The following is a 20,111-nucleotide window of genomic DNA, read 5'->3' on the forward strand; positions in this document are numbered from 1 at the left end:
AAAGGGATTGTGTGTATGTGAGGGTGCTAGCCTGTGTGAAGGGATTGTGTATGTGTGAGACAGCCTGTGTGAAGGGGTGCATGAGAGAGAGACATAGCCTGTGTGAAGGGGTGCATGAGAGAGAGACATAGCCTGTGTGAAGGGGTGCATGAGAGAGAGAGACATAGCCTGTGTGAAGGGGTGCATGAGAGAGAGAGACATAGCCTGTGTGAAGGGGTGCATGAGAGAGAGAGACATAGCCTGTGTGAAGGGGTGCATGAGAGAGAGAGACATAGCCTGTGTGAAGGGGTGCATGAGAGAGAGAGACATAGCCTGTGTGAAGGGGTGCATGAGAGAGAGAGACATAGCCTGTGTGAAGGGGTGCATGAGAGAGAGAGAAAGGGAGCTTGTGTAGGGATGTATGCAAGAGAGAGGGCCCTGTATGAGGGGATGTGTGTGTGCCAGAGAGTGAGAGAGCCTATATGAGAAAGAGGGAGTATGTGTGTGAGAGAGAGAGGGACAGAGGAAGCCTGTGTGAGGGGCAGTACTGTGGGACTGGCAATAGAGTGGAAGGGGTTGAGCCTAGAGGTGGAGGGGAGAGATACTGGCAGGTGGAGGAGTTGGGGCCTGAGAGGGCAAAGTGGCCAGGGGAGTAGAAAGAGCAAGTGTAAGAGACACTTAGAGTGAATTTCTAGGGAAATTCTGCTTAAAATATTTAAAATTCTGCATCTTTAAGTAATAACTTTTTTCATGTTTTACTTTAAAATGTAATTACTTAAAGACTCATATAAATTGTGCTATTTTGACCAATATAAAGTTTGCAGAATTTTGCAGAAGTTTACATTTTTGTGCGAAGAATTCCCCCAGGAGTAAGTAATGTGCCACCAGTCTGTTCTCAAGGGGCTTTTGTTGGTTCAGATCCACGTGGTGAGGCTGAGATACCCGAGAGCCCCCCATCCATCAGTACTCTACGCCCCAACTCTGACGTGAATTAGTTATGGCTGGCCATCTCCCTTAGAAACAGATGGCAGATTAGTTAGAGATCCTCTGTGCTTATCCTAGGCTTTATTGAATTCTGTTACTGCCTTACCTTCCACTTCTTCCTCTTCCACTGATTGAATATCCAATGACTTTTGAATTTTTTTTCTTCCAGGAGGCAAAATGTGGCTATGTGATCATCATAATGGCTGTGTACTGGTGCACCGAGGTTATTCCACTGGCCGTCACATCGCTCCTACCAGTCTTGCTTTTGCCTTTGTTTGGAATCATGGAGTCCAAAAAGGTATGCTGTTACTGCCGGGATGGGAGAACTATTTGTTTGGATCAATGCCATAGCTTATTCTGTACTATGGCTCCCCACAACCCTTTCTGAGGGGGGAGAATTTCAACACACTCAAAAGGGGTGATTAGCATTTTTTGTTTAAAAAAGAAAAAAGTGGATATTAATTGGTTTTATAATTAAGGGAATTCAACCGGATGTTACAGTTTTAATAAGAATTGTCCTGAAATTTATGGGAGATTACTCTATTTTCTAAAAAGCTGGGGGTGGGGTGTGTGTGTTACGTTTCCTCCTGCTTTGGGCTTTCATCGCTGTCAGAACCAGGGCAGAGAACCAGCACCATTAGCCTTCATTTGCAACTATTTACAGTTCAAACCTCCCCCCCTCCCCCTCAATTCTGTCTCCCCTTCAAACTTCCTGTAGTGCATTCATTGCAGCGACATACTTCAGCCAGAGGGGCCAGACACTAGGTGTTGCTATTGTACAATGACCATGATGCCCCCCCCCCCCAGGCCGCCTCAATCCCCAACTCAAAAGGTAGATGTTGATGACTTAGGGGGCAAGATGGCGGTGTGAAGGTGGTGAGGGAAGCGCTGTCCCTGAATTCCTCCGTAATTTTTCCTAAGCCGTTCACACGTCCTTGCGATGCCTGCGAAAAGAAAGGGTAAAATTCGGGTATACCCTCTGACCGGACCCGATATCTGGACAGCGACTAATAACATCTTACTCACCTGGACTGACAACTGGAAAGGAGGTGAATGCCCCCGCTTCGGCGTCTGAGGAGGGAGCCTCAGCGTCGCAGGGGGAAGTGACTCTCAGCCCTCCTGATTCCTGGTGCCCATTGATGACGCTGTCCACCGACAGCCTAGCTGCTGCCGAGTGGCAGCCTGGTGAATTAATGGCTGCAGTATCAGCGAGAGAGGAACAGAGAGGTGTATTCTCCGGGCTACCTCTATCTCCTGAAGGAGCGCTGGAGGGATCGTTGAGAACACCAACTCCAAAAGAAGGACGAAAGGAGGAGGGAAAGCCGGTAGCATCGGTGGAAGAAAGGCTGGAGAAGAAAGTCGGTGAGTCTGGCCACTTTCATGTAATACCTAAACCAGCCATTGTGACTCTAGATGCACTATGGGACTTGGTCGCTGGTTTAAGTAGTTCATTTCAGGACTTCAATGCAAAAGTGGAAATTCTAAACACAAAAGTGGAAAATTTGGAAGTTAAAATTAAAGATGTGGAACCTAGGATTGAAGCGGTTGAGGCCTCTATGAAGGCTAGCTATGGGGCAGATTTTCAAAGGGTTATGCGCGTAACCCCAAAAACCTGCTCCTGCGAGCGCCGAGCAAGCCCCGGGACGCACGTATGTCCCGGGGCTTTGAAAAAGGGGCAGGAAGGGGGGCAGGGTCATAGGCGGGGGTCCGGGACCGGGACCGAGGCCTCCAGCACAGTGGCTGTGCCGGGAGCTGGCGCGCCGGCAGCCAGCCAGCGCGCGCAAGTTATGCCTCCCAGAGGTAGGGGGGGATTTACATAGGGCTGGGGGGTGGGTTAGATAGGGGAAGGGAGGAGAAGGTGGGGGGGGGGGGAGCGGAAGGAAAGTTCCCTCCGAGGTCGATTTCGGAGCGGCCTCGGAGGGAACGGGGAAAGCCATCGGGGCTCCCTTAGGGTTCAGTGCGCGCAAGGTGCACAAGTGTGCACCCCCTTGTGCACGCCGATCCTGGATTTTATAACATGCGGGCGGTAGTGCGCGTATGTTATAAAATCGGGTGTACATTTGTGCGCGCCGTGTAGCGAGCACAAATGTACCCCACGCGCGCAGGTTACAAAATCTGTCTCTATGAGTGTAATGTTAAGATAATTAAGGACATAACAAGTGCCTCACTCAGGATTGAGAACTTAGAAAATTATTCATGACATCTCAACCTTAGATTGTTGAACTTCCCGAAAATAGTGGGACATACGGCGGAAATTTCCTTAAGAAAATATTTCCTCGAATTTAAAGCTTGAGGATACTAAGCTTCCTTGTATCATCAAGCTGTTTTTCCTCCCAGTCTCACTTAAGGATAGACAACAGGCAGAAAATCAGGTTGAGATGTTGGAAAATCTTACTCAGTACCTGGAAGATTCCACAAAAGAACTTTGTGAAAGAGCAACTCTTCTTGTAACATTTGCCTCTGAAAAGGACATGGGAATTGTAATGAAAAATTACTTTAGGAATATGACAACCCCATTTTATGGGGCTTCAGTAAGAATTTACCCGGATTTTGCCCTAGTTACACAGCAGAGAAGAGAATTTCTGACCTTAAGACCACAGATAATTTCAATGGGTTATTCATTTGTGCTTAGATATTCATGCAAATGCATTGTGAAATTACAGAAAGAATGTTATATTTTTTATTTTCCTGAACAACTTAAATCATTTATACATTCTAGGATGATTACTGTTATAGCTCCTAGTTAGCACTAAGTAGGGATCATAAAGTGTTTGATGGTGGTTAGTCACGTTATGCCAGTTTCTTTCATTTGTAGCGAAACTGATTAATTGTGTGAAATTCTCCCTTATATTCACCCCCTATCAGAATGTTGCTTTAGGGAGAAACATAAATATCAATGTTAGATTTCCTGTTTTGTGTTTACTGTAAATTGTAGATGGAAATATGATATGAATGTTTCTATTTGCTATTAGTAAGATTGTCTTACTTGTAAGTTGAAAACATTTAATAAAGTATAAATTAAAAAAAAAAGGTAGATGTTAACTGCAAAGTTGGGCTCGCAACATGTGGATTGAGCGATGGTGTATGGCAAGTCAACCAACCAAACCCTCAAGAATACAACATAGAGCCCGGAAGAATCCTTTGCTCTTTATCATTTGCATGTGTACAGAGCAAAGAAATTGCACTAGAGTTACCATATCTGTTCTCGAAAGCCACATTCTGCTGCTATTTGCTTTACATGCTTTATATATTCCTTCTAAGGAGTCCTTCCCTGATAGACTTGTTTCCTGGTCTGTTTCAGGTGTCTGTGCAGTACTTGACGGACACGAATGTGCTATTTATTGGTGGGCTGATTGTTGCTATAGCAGTGGAACACTGGAAATTACATAAACGAATTGCGCTGAGAGTTCTCCTGATTGTTGGAGTGAAACCTGCACTGTAAGAAATGTCAAAAACACCTTTCCTGCTTCATCTCCCCCCCACCCCGCCTTGCATTGATAGAGATCAGATTACTTGAAACCCACTTGTCAGAACAGTGGAGTAAGCAGAGATAAACTGCTACTAGAGAGAACCATAGACAGGGGGAGGGTAAGAGCTATGAGACACATGTGGGAAAAGACAAAAACTGGGAAAGAGTAAGAGTTCTTAGAGAGAGACAACTGTAAAGAGACAAAGGCAGTGAGAGACAGGTGATAAGAGATAGATACATTGAAAGAGCAAGAACAGTGAAAGATAGGGAGAGAGTGAGGGCTGTGAGAGAGACCAAGAAGACAGAGCAAGAACTGTAAGAGACAAATGATGAGATAGTGAGGGCTTAGAGAGCAAGAACTATGAAAGAGACAGGCAGTAAGGGACTGAAAGCTGTTAGAGAGCGAGAGTTATGACAGAGAGAGACAGGTTGTGAGATTGACAGCTGTAGGAGAGACGCAGGCAGTGAGAGAATGAAGGCTGTGTGAGAGAGACAATGGTGGAGTTCGAGCTGTAAGAGGGTAAGAGCTATGACAGAGACAGGAAGTGAGAAAGAGGGAGAGAAATGGGTAGTGAGAGAATGAGGGCTGTGTGTGAGAGAAAGATTCAGGAAATTAGAGAGATACTCCTGGGAGAGAGAGAGAGAGACAGAGTGAAAGTTGTGAGAGAGAGAGACAGGAAATGAAAGAGACACTTGGTGAGAGTGAGGGCAGAGGGAAAGAGATCAAGAGAGACAGGCAGAGAGAGAGTGAGTGTTTTGAGAGATAGACATGGGTGGAGAGTGAGGGCTGTGAGAGAGAGGTGATAATAAAGTGAAGTTGTGAGAGCCATAGGTGGTGAGAGAGCAAGAGCTATGAGAGAGGGGTGGTGAGAGCTCTGAGACAGAGACCTTAACCCTAACCCACTCCTCCTTCCCTGTTTTGTTGATCCGACAGTCCAACATCTTACAAGTAGATGCTGCTTTTATTTCAGTATTCTTCCCAAAACTGTTGCAGACCTCCTGCCAAGGCCCATAGAGCATAATTATCTTGAACCAATGTAGATTTCTCAAAAACAAAGGAGGGTACAGTTCCCATACCAAAGCTTATTATGACATAGAACATAAGAGCAAGGTATTTCAACTAAAACTTCTTTCTACCCCTTTCATAGGGCTCCTGAATCATTTGTCTATATACACTGTACAGATTCTGCTACTTGTTCATCCCTGCATACAGCAAAGTGTTAAGGAGCCAGGAATATGTCTGTCCTGTTCTCAAAGACCTTTCTTGGAGATTACTGTTTAAAAGAGCTGTGTCTTCACTGACCTGATGAAAGGGGGCACAACTCTCTATTTTTTTTTCATTGACCCTTATTTCTGCATATTCAAATTGACTAACACTGTGACCGCAATACTTTACTTGAACTGCAATAGTAAACTATGTCCTTTTTTTTCACAACAAACACTCTCCTAGATTCCATATTAGTTACCTAATTGGCCAGACTTACTAACCCTTATTTTCCCCCATTTTGGGAAAAAAAAACTTTAGTAGACCAGGGCATAGTTTGTAGCCAACTGGCTGTAATTCTGCTCAGGTTTCAGAAGATGTTGGTCTGAGGTTGGGAAAAGTAGGCATGATTGTCTATTGCTAAGGGATCATGGATAAGAATGTTGCCACATTTGTACAGTACTGCTGAAGCATATCAATTCTATAGACCAATCTAGATTTTATTTATTTATGTATTTATTTATTTAATGCTTTTTTTATACCGACATTCATGATACAGATCATATCGTATTGGTTTACAAGGAACAGGGGGTTATAACATTAACCTTAACATATAAGCAGAGGCAAAAAGTTACAATAAAACAAGAGTAATGGAACTGGGGAGAGAAGAAGCTAGAAGCGGAAAGGTAACTCAGTAACTATAACAACTCAATGACAGTGTCTGATATGGCGTTCAGTGAGTAGAAGGCAACAGTAAATATACTGTGGTATAACTGTGACGGGCCTGAGTTAGGGGAAGGCTTGTTGAAACAGCCATGTCTTAATTTTTTTCCTGAACATCAGCAGGCAGGGTTCCTGTCTGAGATCCCGGGGGATAGCATTCCAGATGGTTGACCCCGCAGTTGAGAAGGCCCGTTCTCTGGTGGCTGAAAGATGGGTGAATTTGGTTGAAGGGGTGTGCAGAGAACCTTTGTAAGCTTCCCTGATAGGTCTTGAAGAGGTGTGGAGTCTGAGTGGAAATTGTAGGTTGATGGGGACCTGGTTGTGAATGGTTTTATGAATAATGGTGAGTGATTTGTGTAGGATCCTAAAGCTTATTGGTAGCCAGTGCAGATTTCTGAGGATGGGCGAGATGTGATCTCTTCTGTTGGTGTTTGTTAGGATTCTAGCGGCTGCGTTTTGGAGCATCTGAAGAGGTTTGATGGAGGAGGCGGGGAGACCTAGCAGAATGGAGTTGCAATAGTCTATCTTGGAGAAAAGAATGGCCTGGAGGACGGTTCTGAAGTCGTGAAAGTGCAGAAGAGGTTTAAGTCTTTTTAGCACCTGTAGTTTATAGAAGCAGTCCTTGGTTGTGTGATTGATGAACTTCTTTAAGTTCAGAATCTTGTCAATTATTACTCCTAGATCTCTTGCTTGAATGACTAGGGTGTTGGGGTGGGTCAGCTGAAGGTTATCGCTGTATTCCGGGGATTTGAGGAGGAGTTCCGTCTTGCGCGAGTTAAGTACCAGGTTAAGGCTGGTGAGGAGGAGGTTGATAGTTTGGAGGCAGTTGTTCCAGAACATAAGGGCTGCAGTTATAGGGATCAGGATTTGTACATTGTTGGCGTAAAGATAGTGTTTTAGTTTAAGGCTTGTTAGTAGCTGGCAGAGGTGTAGATGTAGGTGGATATAGCACTTATACTGTGTTTATGTGACTAGTGTCTTTGTTTCTCCAAGAATACATGGGTGGCATCATCAGATGGAGCCTGATATGGAAAACTTATGTTAAAGTTTCTAGAAACTTTGACTAGTCACATTGAGCATGCTCAGAATGTCCTATACCATGTATCCATGCAGGGTCCTTCTTCAGTCTTTTTTCTGTGGAGCTGTGAGCCTCACGGTTGATTGAGCTCTTAAAACATTTGACTTTTTGGCCTAGTGGAAAATTTCTTTTTTGCATTTTCATGATTTTTTTTATCTGTTCCGTCACTGGGTCCCTCTTGGGGCCTTCCCTTACTGTCCTCATTCAGGGTTTTCAATGTCTTTGGGTAAGTTTCCTTTCACAATTGATTTCTCTGTGGCGGTGGTGCCTCGGGACCCGCTGGCCATCAATGCCTCTGTGTCTGTTCTGTCCTTCTGCCCCTTTGTTTAGCTCCGTCATGACCATGTCCAGTTTTTGCCTATGCCCCCAGACCATGTCGATCACTGATCCTCATGAAGTCTGCATTCTCTACCTGGGGGCATTGCAAGATATCCAGGGTTGCCACTTGTGCAACCAGATAACCCCGAAGGGATGTCTGCTTCGGCTTGGCAAGATGGAGCACCTCTTCGGGTCGAAGAAGTCCGACCCATTGATTATCAGCATCGGTGACATTGGCATCTAAGGACCTCGGAACCACACCAATGGACACTTCACCATCGATGTTGGCAGGACCGTCAGTTCTATCAAGGTTATTGGTGAATAGGGATGCTGGAAACTAACCACTGTCTATCTCCTCCGGATCGAGAATGCCAGGTTCAACATCTTCAACCTTGGCACTGGGGAAAGACCAGGCCAAGCATCGTGGGAAGACTAATAAGCATCGGCACTGGTCCCCTTCAATGCACGGTGCTGGGCATGAGGTCACTTTTGCTGCGATGCTCCCAAAGCAACCTCGTGGTGAGGAGCGCCAGTCTTCCATCGATGTCCAGGATCCATGACAGTTTCCACCAGTCCTGGTGCCAGTTGCCGATCTCCCTCGAGGGTCCGAGGAAGATCTGGCCATCCCTCATTCCTCCCGGTGGGTGTTAGCATTGGCAACATTTGAGGAGGAGCTGGAGCATCAAATCCAGCTGGCGGTGGAATGGGTACTGCAGGGCCATGGTCCTGTGCACTGATGGAACTGGAGCCGGTATTGCCCATTCTTGTATCCCTTCTGGAGAAGCTCAATGTTTCATCAGTGCCTTACTGACCCAGCTGGCACTGGTTCCTCGGCTGGCACTGGTGCCCAGCAGGGCACTAGGGCCTCCTCCAACCTATATGGTGTTCATCGCCAGTTCCGAGGAGGAGGAAGCTCCATCGAGGCTGGTGGAATTGCCAAGGTCTGTAGCACCCCCATCCAGTTCCATCGGTACCTGCACCTCTGGATGTTGGCCGCACCTCTGAATGTTGGCCAAGTATCTAGAGCCCCATCCCCTGTGACATACAGTGAGGATGAGGGTCTTTATGACCCCTAGGGGATCATCAGACAGAGTTTTCCTCCAAGGAATTGGATGGTCTTCCTTCAGACCCTTCTCCTCCAGAGGAGCGAAGGAAGTCTCTGCCTGAGCACTTAACCTTCGCAGATTTTGTGAAGGTGATGGTGGAGGCCATCCCGTTCCAGCTGTTGACAGAGGACAATGCCTGGCATAAAATGCTTGAGATCTTTCAATTCGTGGAGGCTCCTAAGGAGATCGTGGCTGTCCTGGTAGACGAGATCCTTTTGGTGTTGCTGCTGTGGATTTGGGAACACCCCTCAGTGTCTCCTGTCAATAAGAAGGCGGATGGGGTTTACCTTGTCCAGAAGGCTGTCAGATTCGAAAAGTGTCAGCTGCTCCACCAGTTGGTGGTGGTCGAATCTGCCCTTAAGAGGGCCAGGACTCTCAGACTCACTCTTCGGTGCCCCTGGGGAAGGACCACAGAGCGATGGACGATCTTGGGAGAAAGGTGTTCCAAGGTGCCATGCTTATTGCCCACATCGTTGCCTTCCAACTCTACATGAGCCAATATTCACAATATCTGGAAGCAGGTGTTGGAAGTGGCTGAGCAGCTGCCTCAACAGCAGCAAGACACCCTCATGTCGCTGGTGCACAAGGGTTTGGATTGTGGAAAACACAAGGGCTGTGCAGCTTATGATGATTTTGAGATGGCATCAAGAGTCTTCAGCAAGAACCGGGAGTGGAATGGCTGTGGGCCTTGGTTCTCCAACTGGAGGTATAAGAATGAATTGTTGACATGCTGTGTATAGGAAAGAATCACTTTGGAAATAGATTGAGGGATGCTGTGGTCCAACTTTAGGACCCTCTTAAGACCCTCCAACAATTTCCGCAGGCGCTCCGTACCCATCCTCCTCTTCTAGGAGGCCATCGAGGCAGGGGCCAAAGAAGTCCTTATTTCGCCAAAGAAAGTATCCTCCGCCTCCTTGTTCCTGTCCTCATCATGGGAGCTCTTGCAGCCATCCCAGGTAGCAGAGAGCTCCCAAGCCCCAGCTGGCTTCTCAGACAAACCCAGGGATGGGATTTTGACTGGGCCACAGGGAGTATCAGCCAGTCACCTTTACCTGAGCCGATGGTTGAGGGCAGGCTGCAGTTCTTCGCAAACCAATGACCCAGTGTAACCTCAAACCAGTGCTTTCTGTCCATCATCCATCAGGGGCACCAATTAAATCTATTGGGCGTCCCACCAAATTGCCTTCCTTGCCTGTATTGGGGGCCAGTGGTGTATCAGGAAGTATTGCTAATGGAGTTCTCCTCCCTCTTAACAACCAGAGTGGTCGAGCCCTTTCCATCATAGCAAAGAAGACGGGGATTTTACTCCAGGTACTTCCTGATTCTGAAGAGAACATGAGGACCTCGACCCATCCTAGACCTGAGGACCTTGAAGAAATTTCTAAAAAAAACCCCAAAAATGTTTAAGATGGTTTCCCCGGCCAGCTTGATCTCTCTTTTGCAGAAAAGGGACTGGCTATGCTCCCGCGACCTAAAGGATGCATAGATCATATCAAGATCTTCCCAGGTCATAGGAAGTATCTCGGATTCGTGATGGGGAAAATAACACTTCTAATACTGGAAGGTGTTACCTTTCAGGCTCACATCTGCTCCCTGGGTATTCACAAAATGCCTGGCCATGTTAGCAGTGCACCTTCACAGACTGGAAGTGCATGTTTTTCCCTAAGATGTCAAGAGCACATCTTAGGCAGGGGCAGCCATGTCCATGCACTTGGCCATTTGGATGTTGAAGTCATTAGGGTTCATTCTCAACTACCAAAAGTACCATCTCAGTCCGTCACCTCAATTGGACTTCATCAGAGCTCTGCTAGACACAGCTCAGGACAAGGCAGTTTTGCCATGCCAGAGGGCTGTCTCAGTAGCGGCCATTGTGGCAGACGTTCAACAGAGCCCTCAGGTATTTGCTTGGTATATGTTGAGGTTGTTGGGCCACATGACCACAACCATCCACTTTACATCCTTGGCATGATTATACATGTGCAGAGCCCAGTGGACCCTGAGGCAAGCCACACAAAGCCTTCAAGATCACATCTAAGTTACCCCGTCCTTCCAGGACTCCTTGTCCTGGTGGCAGGAACTCTCCAATCTAGAACAGGGAATCTCCTTTTGGAATTTTCCCAATCAATTTATTTTAACCATGGATGCATCTACTCTGGGCTGGGGAGCTCATGTGGATGGGCTTGGCACCCAAGGCTTAAGGTCCACTCAAGAATGTTCATGTCAATTCAACTTCCTGGTGCTCTGGACAATCAGGTACGCGCTATGGCTTTCAGAGATCACAGCAAAGTTGTCCTGATCCAGACCAACAACCAAGTAGCAATGTGGTATGTCAACAAGCAGGGAGGCACAGGATTGAACTTCCTGTGTCAGGAAGCAGTCCAGATCTGGTTGTGGGCCCTGTCCCACAGGATGGTGCTCAGGGCCATGTACCTGGCCAGGACAGAGAATGTGGTAGCAGACAAACTGAGTTGAGCATTCAGACCCCACGATTCCCTGGGCCAGGAGGTTGCAAATTGGATATTCTGTCTCTGGGGGAGCCCAGACGTAGATTTGTTCGCATCCCCATGCAACAGGAAGGCACCTCAGTTCTGCTTCTTGCATAGGCAGATGGCAAACCAGCCTCAGATGCCCTCGCCCATCTGATTCCCTTAGTGGCAAAGACTCTCTTGAAGCTTTGCAAGGACAGAGGGACTATGACTCTCATAGCCCCTCATTGGCCAAAGCAGGTCTGGTTTCCACTCCTTTGGGAGTTGGCCATCTGGAGACTGATCAGTCTGGGGACTTCCCAGATCTCATCATGCAAGATCAGGGCAGGATGCAACATCCCAACCTCCAGGCCCTGGTGCTCACAGCCTGGATGTTGAGAGTTTAATTCTGCAGCCACCCGATCTTTCAGAAGATGTGTCTCTGGTCCTGGTGGCTTCTAAAAGCCTTCCAGTAGAAAGTTCCTACGGAATGAAGTATAGGAGGTTTTCCTTGTGGTGTGAGCAGAAGACCCTAGATGCGTTCTCCTGCCCTACACAAAAACTGTTTGATTACCTTCTACACCTATCGGAGGCTGGCTTAAAAACTGCCTCCATTAGGGTCCATCTTAGTGCGTTTGGCACTTACCACCATGGTGTAGATGGTACGCCAATCTCTGTACAACCTATAGTTGTATGTTTTCTGTGGGGGTCTGCTTCAATTGAAGCCTCCCATAAAGCATCCTGCTGTGTCTTGGGACCTCAGCGTGGTTTTAGTTCAACTGCTGAAAGCTGCTTTTGAGCCACTGTGCACCTGTGACCTGAATACCTGAGCTGGAAGGTCATATTTTTGGTGGCAGTCACTTCAGCGGGCAGGTTCAGCAAGATCCAGGCCTTAGTAACTTATCCACCTTATACAAAAAATGTTTTTTTTTCAATTTAAATTTTATTGTGAAGCCTTTAAATTAAATTTAGTGAAGAACACAACCAAGAACAAAATACTCAGAATCTGAGCACAGTCAAGCGAGAGAGCATATTGTCACAGTAAAGCCTTTATAAGCAAGACCAATAGTGTGTAGAGTGTTATTCACAAGAACTCAAACCATCATTTATAAACATAAAAGACCTCAAATTATCAAATAAGAGTATCCTCCCCAGCATCCCCTCCAATTCCGATACCCTCAACTATCATTTCCCCATCCCCCACCCCGAAACATCTCACACAGGTGTGAATGAGAAACATAAGGTGATAGAAAGCCAAGCCATTTCTCCACGTCCCCCTGACTATGTGACATCCACTGTCTTTAGGTCAACCCATGCCAAGTAAGATGCCCATATTCTCTCAATGTAATATATCTTTTAACTTCCCCATCAGGAATAGCCTAGCTAGACGTGCACACACATGCTCCATAGAGGGAACTGCCGTCTGGCGCCACCACGCAGCAAGTTCACATCTGGCCACCACTACTACATTTAAAATCAATTTCCACAAATCCCCCAGTTCCCTACTTCCAAGGTGATCAGAAACAGCTTGGGATCTTTCTGTACTGTGACGCCTGTAATCTCACAAATTAGCCTCAGCACAGCCTCCCAATAGCAGGACATAGCCACCAAATATGGAAAAAATCACCCTTCAAGCCGCAATTCCACCAACAGCGATCAGAAACAGCGGAATACATCCCATGTAGTTTCACTGGAGTGAGATACCACTTGTAAAGAAGTTTATAACTGTTTTTCAGGATATAAGAAGATACAGAGCCCTTCCTTATCAAGTGGAAACAAAAATCCCAATCATCCTCATCTATGGTTTCCCTGAGATCTTTCACCCAGGCAGCTATGTGCTTAGGTTTAATCTCGAGGACTCAATCAGAATGATGTAGATTTTCGATATGGCCTTAGTGAACCCATCCACTCTATCACAATAGCTCTCAAATAAGAGATTTAGGTTGCTTTAAGTCCCTGAATACTTTCCGTGAACAGATAAAGGAAACTACCTGGATATGGAAAAACCAATCGCTGTTCCAAAGTGAATATTGCTCGCACAACATGTCAAAAGCTAATATGGTATTCCCATCCCATCCCAGTTTTCTCCAATGCCCCACCACCTCTGAGAGGTTATCCGGAGGGAAGACATTATGTTGAAGAAATGAAGTCCTAGACCAGTAATTCCTATCCCCAACTAGCCGCTTCCTGAATTTATGCCAGACGGCCATGGTTACTCTGGAGTAAAGACTGGCTGAGGAATCCAACTTTTGCTTATAATAAGAACATAAGAACATGCCATACTGGGTCATACCAAGGGTCCATCAAGCCCAGCAATCTGTTTCAAACAGTGGCCAATCCATGCCATAAGAACCTGGCAAGTACCCAAAAGCTAACTCAACTTACTTAATAGCAGGTAATGGACTTCTCATAGAAACATAGAAATGACGGCAGAAGAAGACCAAACGGCCCATCCAGTCTGCCCAGTAAGCTCTGTTTCTCTTAGCTCTTTGGTTCTATTTCCCTTCCACCCCCACCGTTAATGTAGAGAGCAGTGATGGAGCTGTATCCAAGTGAAATATCAAGCTTGATTAGTTAGGGGTAGTAGGGGTAGTAACCGCCGCAATAAGCAAGCTACACCCATGCTTATTTGTTTTACCCAGATTATGTTATTCAGCCCTTATTGGTTGGTTTTCTTCTCCCCTGCCGTTGAAGCAGAGAGCTATGCTGGATATGCATGAAGTATCAGTTTTTCTTCTCTCCTGCCGTTGAAGCAGAGAGCTATGCTGGATATGCATGAAGTATCAGTTTTTCTTCTCTCCTGCCGTTGAAGCAGAGAGCTATGCTGGATATGCATGAAGTATCAGTTTTTCTTCTCCTCTGCCGTTGAAGCAGAGAGCTATGCTGGTTATGCGTGAAGTATCAGTTTTTCTTCTCTCCTGCCATTGAAGCAGAGAGCTATGCTGGATATGCATTGAAAGTGAAGTATCAGGCTTATTTGGTTTGGGGTAGTAACCGCCGTAACAAGCCAGCTACTGCCCGCTTTGTGAGTGCAAATCCTTTTTTCCACATTTCCTCTTGCTGTTGAAGCTTAGAGCGATGTTGGAGTCACAGTAACCATGTGTATGTTTATTGAATAAGGGTATTATCTCCAGGCAGTAGCCGTCATTCTGGTGAGCTACCCACTGTTCATTGACGGCCTCTTGACTTTATGGATCCACAATGTTTATCCCACGCCCCTTTGAAGTCCTTCACAGTTCTGGTCTTCACCACTTCCTCCGGAAGGGCATTCCAGGCATCTACCACCCTCTCCGTGAAGAAATACTTCCTGACATTCTCCTCCAAGAACTTATCCAATACTGCCCACAATTGAGTGGAAGAATAATAATAACCCAGCTTTGGGACATTCAACCCTCCCGGGGCTTAGATTGGCAATGAACAGTCTTAGACACCCTAGGTGGACTTTTCCTCTAAATGAAACCAAAGAATCTCCTCTCCCAGCTCCGTAATATTATATTTGGCACTTATATGGGCAAGGTCTGAAATAGATAACAGAACCTGGGAGATACGTTCATCTTTATAGTGTGTATCCTACCTAACCATGATAAACCCAGTCTGACCCACCTAACCAGGTCGCTAAATATTTCGGACACTAGGGTCTTATAATTTATGTCAAAGAGAAGAGCGTCATTCGGGCAAAGGCGTACTCTGAGATGCTTTACACTCTCCTTGGCCCAACGAAAAGATAAACAGGCCCACATGTTCTGAACTCCTTCCAAGTGAAGGTTGATGTTCAAGATCTCGAATTTGTCTTCATTAGCCTTAAATCCCTAGACATTTCCAAACCCCCTTAATTCTTCTAAGGAACTCATTAAAGAGATATGAGGTTCAGACAATGTGAATAATAAGTCATCTGCAAACAATATCAGTTTAAAGTTATGCAACCCAACTGAAATTCCCCTAACAGATGGGTTTGACCAAATTTTAACAGCTAGTGGCTCCAAAGAGAGTTCAAATGAGAGAGGGGATGGGGCAGCCCTGCTGCTTACCTCTTTGTACTGAAAACAGCTCAGAGTATCCTCCATTAATCCAGATAGTAGCCTGTGGACAATGATACAAAGCTTGGACCCAATTTGTAAAATACTCTTCCAGACCCATTCTTTGTAACACCTGAAACAAGAATGGCCACTGGCCAGTGTACTCTATTAAATACCTTTTTGGCATCTATTGCCAGCAGTACAGAAGGGATATTCTGCCATCTAGCTCATTACATTTACAACCCTTTGGATATTTTCAGCAGCTAACCTTCCAGGTACAAATCTAGATTGATCGCCATGGATTAAGTAGGGGGCCACTTTACCCAACCAGAGGGCCAAAACATTTGCCAGAATCTTAAGATCTAAATTGATTAAGGAAATGGGCCTTTATGACCCAGAAAGGGTGGGATCCCTCCCATTTGCCCTTTGCTAAAACCTTGATGCCTGCCATCTTCGCACCCTGAGCCAACTCCCCCTTTTCCCTCAAGAAATTGAACATTTCAACTAAGAAATCCAGAATAACCATGTGAAAAGTTATATAAAATTTGGAAGGTAGCCCATCGAGCCCAGATGCTTTGCTAGACTTGAGGTCGGAGATCATAATAAACACCTTTTTGATCTCAATTTTTGTATTCAGTAGATCCCTAGCTGACTCATCAAGCTCAGGGAGAGGGACATCTTTAACATAGGTATCAATATCAATGTCCCTGATATTCTGATCTGCTGCATAAAATTGAACAAAGCTTTCGGATATCAGGTTGCTGCTATCATATATATATCTATAGTCCTTAGTATTTATTTTCAGAATTTGATTTTCCATAGCCTGGGCCTTTAATCTCCTTTCCTAAAGCCTCCCTGCCTTGTCATCAAATTCAAAATATGTTTGTTGACTCTGTTCATATGCATCGCTATCTCAGCTGGGTCTAACTTTCGAGGCTCCTGCTTCACTGCCTCCAGTAGGGCCAAAACCGACTTCTCTGGCTACCTTTTATGATGGAGTTCTAGCTTGGATATTTTTTGCAACAACTCTAACCGCAATCTGTCCCTTTCTTTCTTCAGATGTGAAGCCCGAGAAATAAATTTACCTCGCAGCACAGATTTCAAACATTCCCAGACTATTGTAGGTGTGACCTCACCGTTTTTGTTAATGTCAGGATATTCCTGAATATCAGACATTAATTTGGTAACGAAAGATTTATCCGACAACAAGTCCTCATTCGGTCTCCAATACTTTGTCCCAACCCTATCTCTACCCGCCTTCAACTCCACCCAAACTGGTGCATGATCGGACCAAGTTATGGAGTCCATACCTGTGCCTAGTGTTCGTCCCACCAGAAACCTATCCAGCAAAAAAAAATCTATTCTAGACTAGGTGGAATGTGCTTTAGAATAGGAGAAGTCCTTCTCTGTGGGATTCCACAGCTGCCAAATGTCTATCAAGCCCCAATCTGAAATCAGGGCTTTTAGCTTGCTCCTCTGGGACTTAGATGTCCCACGTACCCCTCCAGAATGATTTAGAAATGGGTACTTAGTTAAATTGAAGTCTCCACCGACTAGAAGAAGACCTTTAACCCACCCTGAGAGAATATTAGGGAAGAGAAGACGTCCCCTTGAGAAACATTCAGGGCATATATATTAACAAAGGAGAAGCTCTCCCCCAAAATATTAGCTTCTAAAATCAAAAACCTCCCACTGGTGTGTCTAGCCACTGCCTTCACATCCACTACCAGTTTGGAAAACAGAATCCCCACACCTCCATATTTATTATCCTTCGTAGCAAGTGTGAAGTATTGAGTAGTACATTTTCTCGTGCTCATTAACTGCTCATGCCGAGCTCTGAGATGAGTCTCCTGGCAAAAAATCACATTGGCTTTCAGGGTCTCGGCTTCCCACACCAGGAGCTTTCTCTTTTGAGGAGAATTCAAACCTTTAACATTCAATGTCATTATTTTTAAATGCACCATTAGAAAAATACCCTACCCCCAGCCTCACACTCAGTAAAACAAACATCCCTGGATTTTCGTACCCCACCAACTGGCATACGTCTATGGTTTATGGTTTTATTATTTTTCTATACTGTCACATCGGCAAGGCCTTCACATCGGTTTACAATCAATTAGAATAGAGAAATACAATAATACGATAAAAGAATTAACAGCTAAAATAATTAAAAAGTAATACAAAAATTTTGTAGTTTGGCTGTTGAGATTAAAATTAAGACTCTAAAACATAATACATAACACTTCCTAAAAGCAGATACTAAGAGCATTTAAAACATTCAGTATTACTATCTGATAATATAAACTAAAAGAAGCATCTTAAAAGAAAGGAAAGAAGGGTTAAGCCTGTGTGTGCCTGTTACTGATGTTCTGTATACGCGCATTTAAAAAGCCATGTTTTTAGCTCTGCCTTAAATTTTTTCTTGTCTGCTTGCAATCGTAATCTACTAAATGATACACCCATCCACACCTGTCTACCCCTCCCACACTACCCTTTCATATTCTCTGTCCCTTCCTCTCCCTCTCCCCAAAACCTACACAGAAAACGCCACAACCTAAAGTGGCGAATGCGCCCCAGGGAAAGATGAGGCCTCAAGTCATAAACCCCCACCCAACCTGAAATTCCTCATGAATCTCTACTGGCAAGAGAACATAAAATGATATGACATCCCCTACTATAGAGCTATATGCTTCCATCAAGAAGTGAATCACCCCAGGAGAACCTGATAGAAGCACAAAATGGAGACCAGAAGTTAACTACAGAACCACCAACATAAAGTCCTGAACCGGATCAGCCACTCGCCATTCCAGGAGACGAGGGACTCCTTGGCTGTTTTCGTGATCTTTTGCCAGATCTTGGATTCTTCTGCCACTGTGGTTGTTCAGTCCTCCTGTTCCACAGAATCTGATCCGCTGACTGATCTTCAGACATAGGAACTACTACTCCTACGTCACGCAAAAACATAGCTGCTGCTGCCACCGACTTTACTCTTGCTGTTTTGCCCGGGATCATGAAAAATAATCCAAAAGGAAAAAGGCAGCGGTAGCTCACAGCCTCCCTTTTCTGGACAGAAATTTTGTGTTTGAATTCCCGGCGCTTCCTGATGGTTATAGGAAACAGATCTTGAAAAACTTCAACCATCTGTTCTTTCCATTGAATTGGCCCATGCTTCCTAGCCAACTGGGCAATCTTTTCCTTAACTGAAAAATCATGGAAGCATGCAATAATATTGCATGGCAAATTTCCATGCTGTGCACCAAGTGATCGGTGGGCCCTATGCAGCTTGATTGTGGACTCATTTTCTAGCGGGCCTTCAGCTTCCAGAATTGAAGTGCAAACATTACAGACAACCTGAAAACAGTCTCTGAATTCGGCCGCTTCCTGGATACCACAAAAGCGAAGATTCGCTCTGAAGGACCTGTTTTCTAAATCTTCTAGTTTCTCCTCCAGATCCCCAGAAGATTTAGTAAGCTCTTCCAGCACTTCCTTGCAACTGAGCACCTCCATAGCCTGGCCATCAAGGCGGGACTCTGCATCCTCCACTCGTTGTCCCAGTTCCGCTACTTTTTCCCACAGCTCAGCAACCACAGCTCCAAATTTGGTCTTAATGCTGGCCATATCTTGCCGCACTTCTGTGAACCAACTCGCAGCCCTGTCCTTACGGCTATCTTCCGCCACCTCCTCGAGACAGATCACTTGCACTTCCTCCCGGGTTAGAGAAAGAAAAATGTTTCAGATCGGGTTGTTTTCTATTTGTCGACATCTTGTAGCTTTTGCGCAATTCATACGCATGTGGTAGAGAGTTTGGAGTGCTCTGGTAGCTAAAAATAGTTAAGTCGAGGAGGAAGCCACTGACTTAAGCCACAATCTCCTCGGATGACGTCATTTCCCCTTATACAAAATTCTGTCATGTCATGGTGGTCTTGCATACGCACCCTAAGTTCCTGCCTAAGGTGGAGAAGAATTTCCATCTTAAGTAGTCAGTCGTCCTACCAATATTCTTTCCCAGGCCCCATTCGCACCAAGGCAAATGAGCACTGCACAGTTTGGACTGCAAGCGAGCCTTAGCCTTCTATCTGGAGCAGACAGAAGCCCTTAGACAGTCCACCCAACTTTTTATTTCTTTTGATAAGAATAGGTTGGGCATTGCCGTTGCCAGACAGACACTGTCCAGTTGGCTAACAGATTGCATCTCCTCCTGTTATGCCCAGGCAGGACTGCATCTTGAGGATCATGTCAAGGCTCATTCTGTCAGAGCCAAGGCAGCATCGATGGCTCACTTGTGAACAGTTCCTGTGGAGATCTGTAAAGTTGTGACATGGAGTTCTCTCCACATATTCACATTCCATTACTGTCTGGATAGGGATGGCTAATGCGAAAGTAGGTTCGGCCAGTCTGTCCTCAGGAACCTTTTGAGGTATAGAACCCAACTCTTCCAACCTAGTACCTGTTGTTTGGTTTCAGGTTGTCTCCCCCTCTGTTACCACCAGCACAATATTGTTGTGCCCATTGGCACCTGATTAGGTGTCTGTTAGTCCCCTTTGTGTTGGGGAGCAGCCTGTACCTAGGGAATCACCCATGTGTGAGGATTACCATCCTGCTTGCCCCTGGAGAAAGCAGAGTTGCTTACCTGTAACAGGTGTTCTCCAAGGACAGTAGGCTGTTAATCCTCACAGAACCCGCCAACCATTGTGTTTCTCCTATTTTCATTTTTCATCGTAATTCTGTGTTACGAGATTGAAGAAGGACCCCACGTGGACGTTTGGTAT

At 45.5% G+C, this 20,111-nt stretch overlaps 1 protein-coding gene across 1 annotated transcript in view; it reads left to right on the top strand.

Annotated features, from left to right (window-relative positions):
* LOC115097000 (solute carrier family 13 member 5-like) overlaps positions 1 to 20,111 on the top strand; it is a 162,122-nt gene that overhangs the window by 28,173 nt on the left and 113,838 nt on the right. The window contains exons 3-4 of the mRNA XM_029612376.1: positions 1,133 to 1,261; positions 4,265 to 4,401. Coding sequence (XP_029468236.1) covers positions 1,133 to 1,261; positions 4,265 to 4,401 — 266 coding nt within the window. The remainder of the gene's footprint in view (positions 1 to 1,132; positions 1,262 to 4,264; positions 4,402 to 20,111) is intronic.

Source organism: Rhinatrema bivittatum, chromosome 8 (assembly GCF_901001135.1).
Source record: "Rhinatrema bivittatum chromosome 8, aRhiBiv1.1, whole genome shotgun sequence".
Lineage (NCBI taxonomy): Eukaryota > Metazoa > Chordata > Amphibia > Gymnophiona > Rhinatrematidae > Rhinatrema > Rhinatrema bivittatum.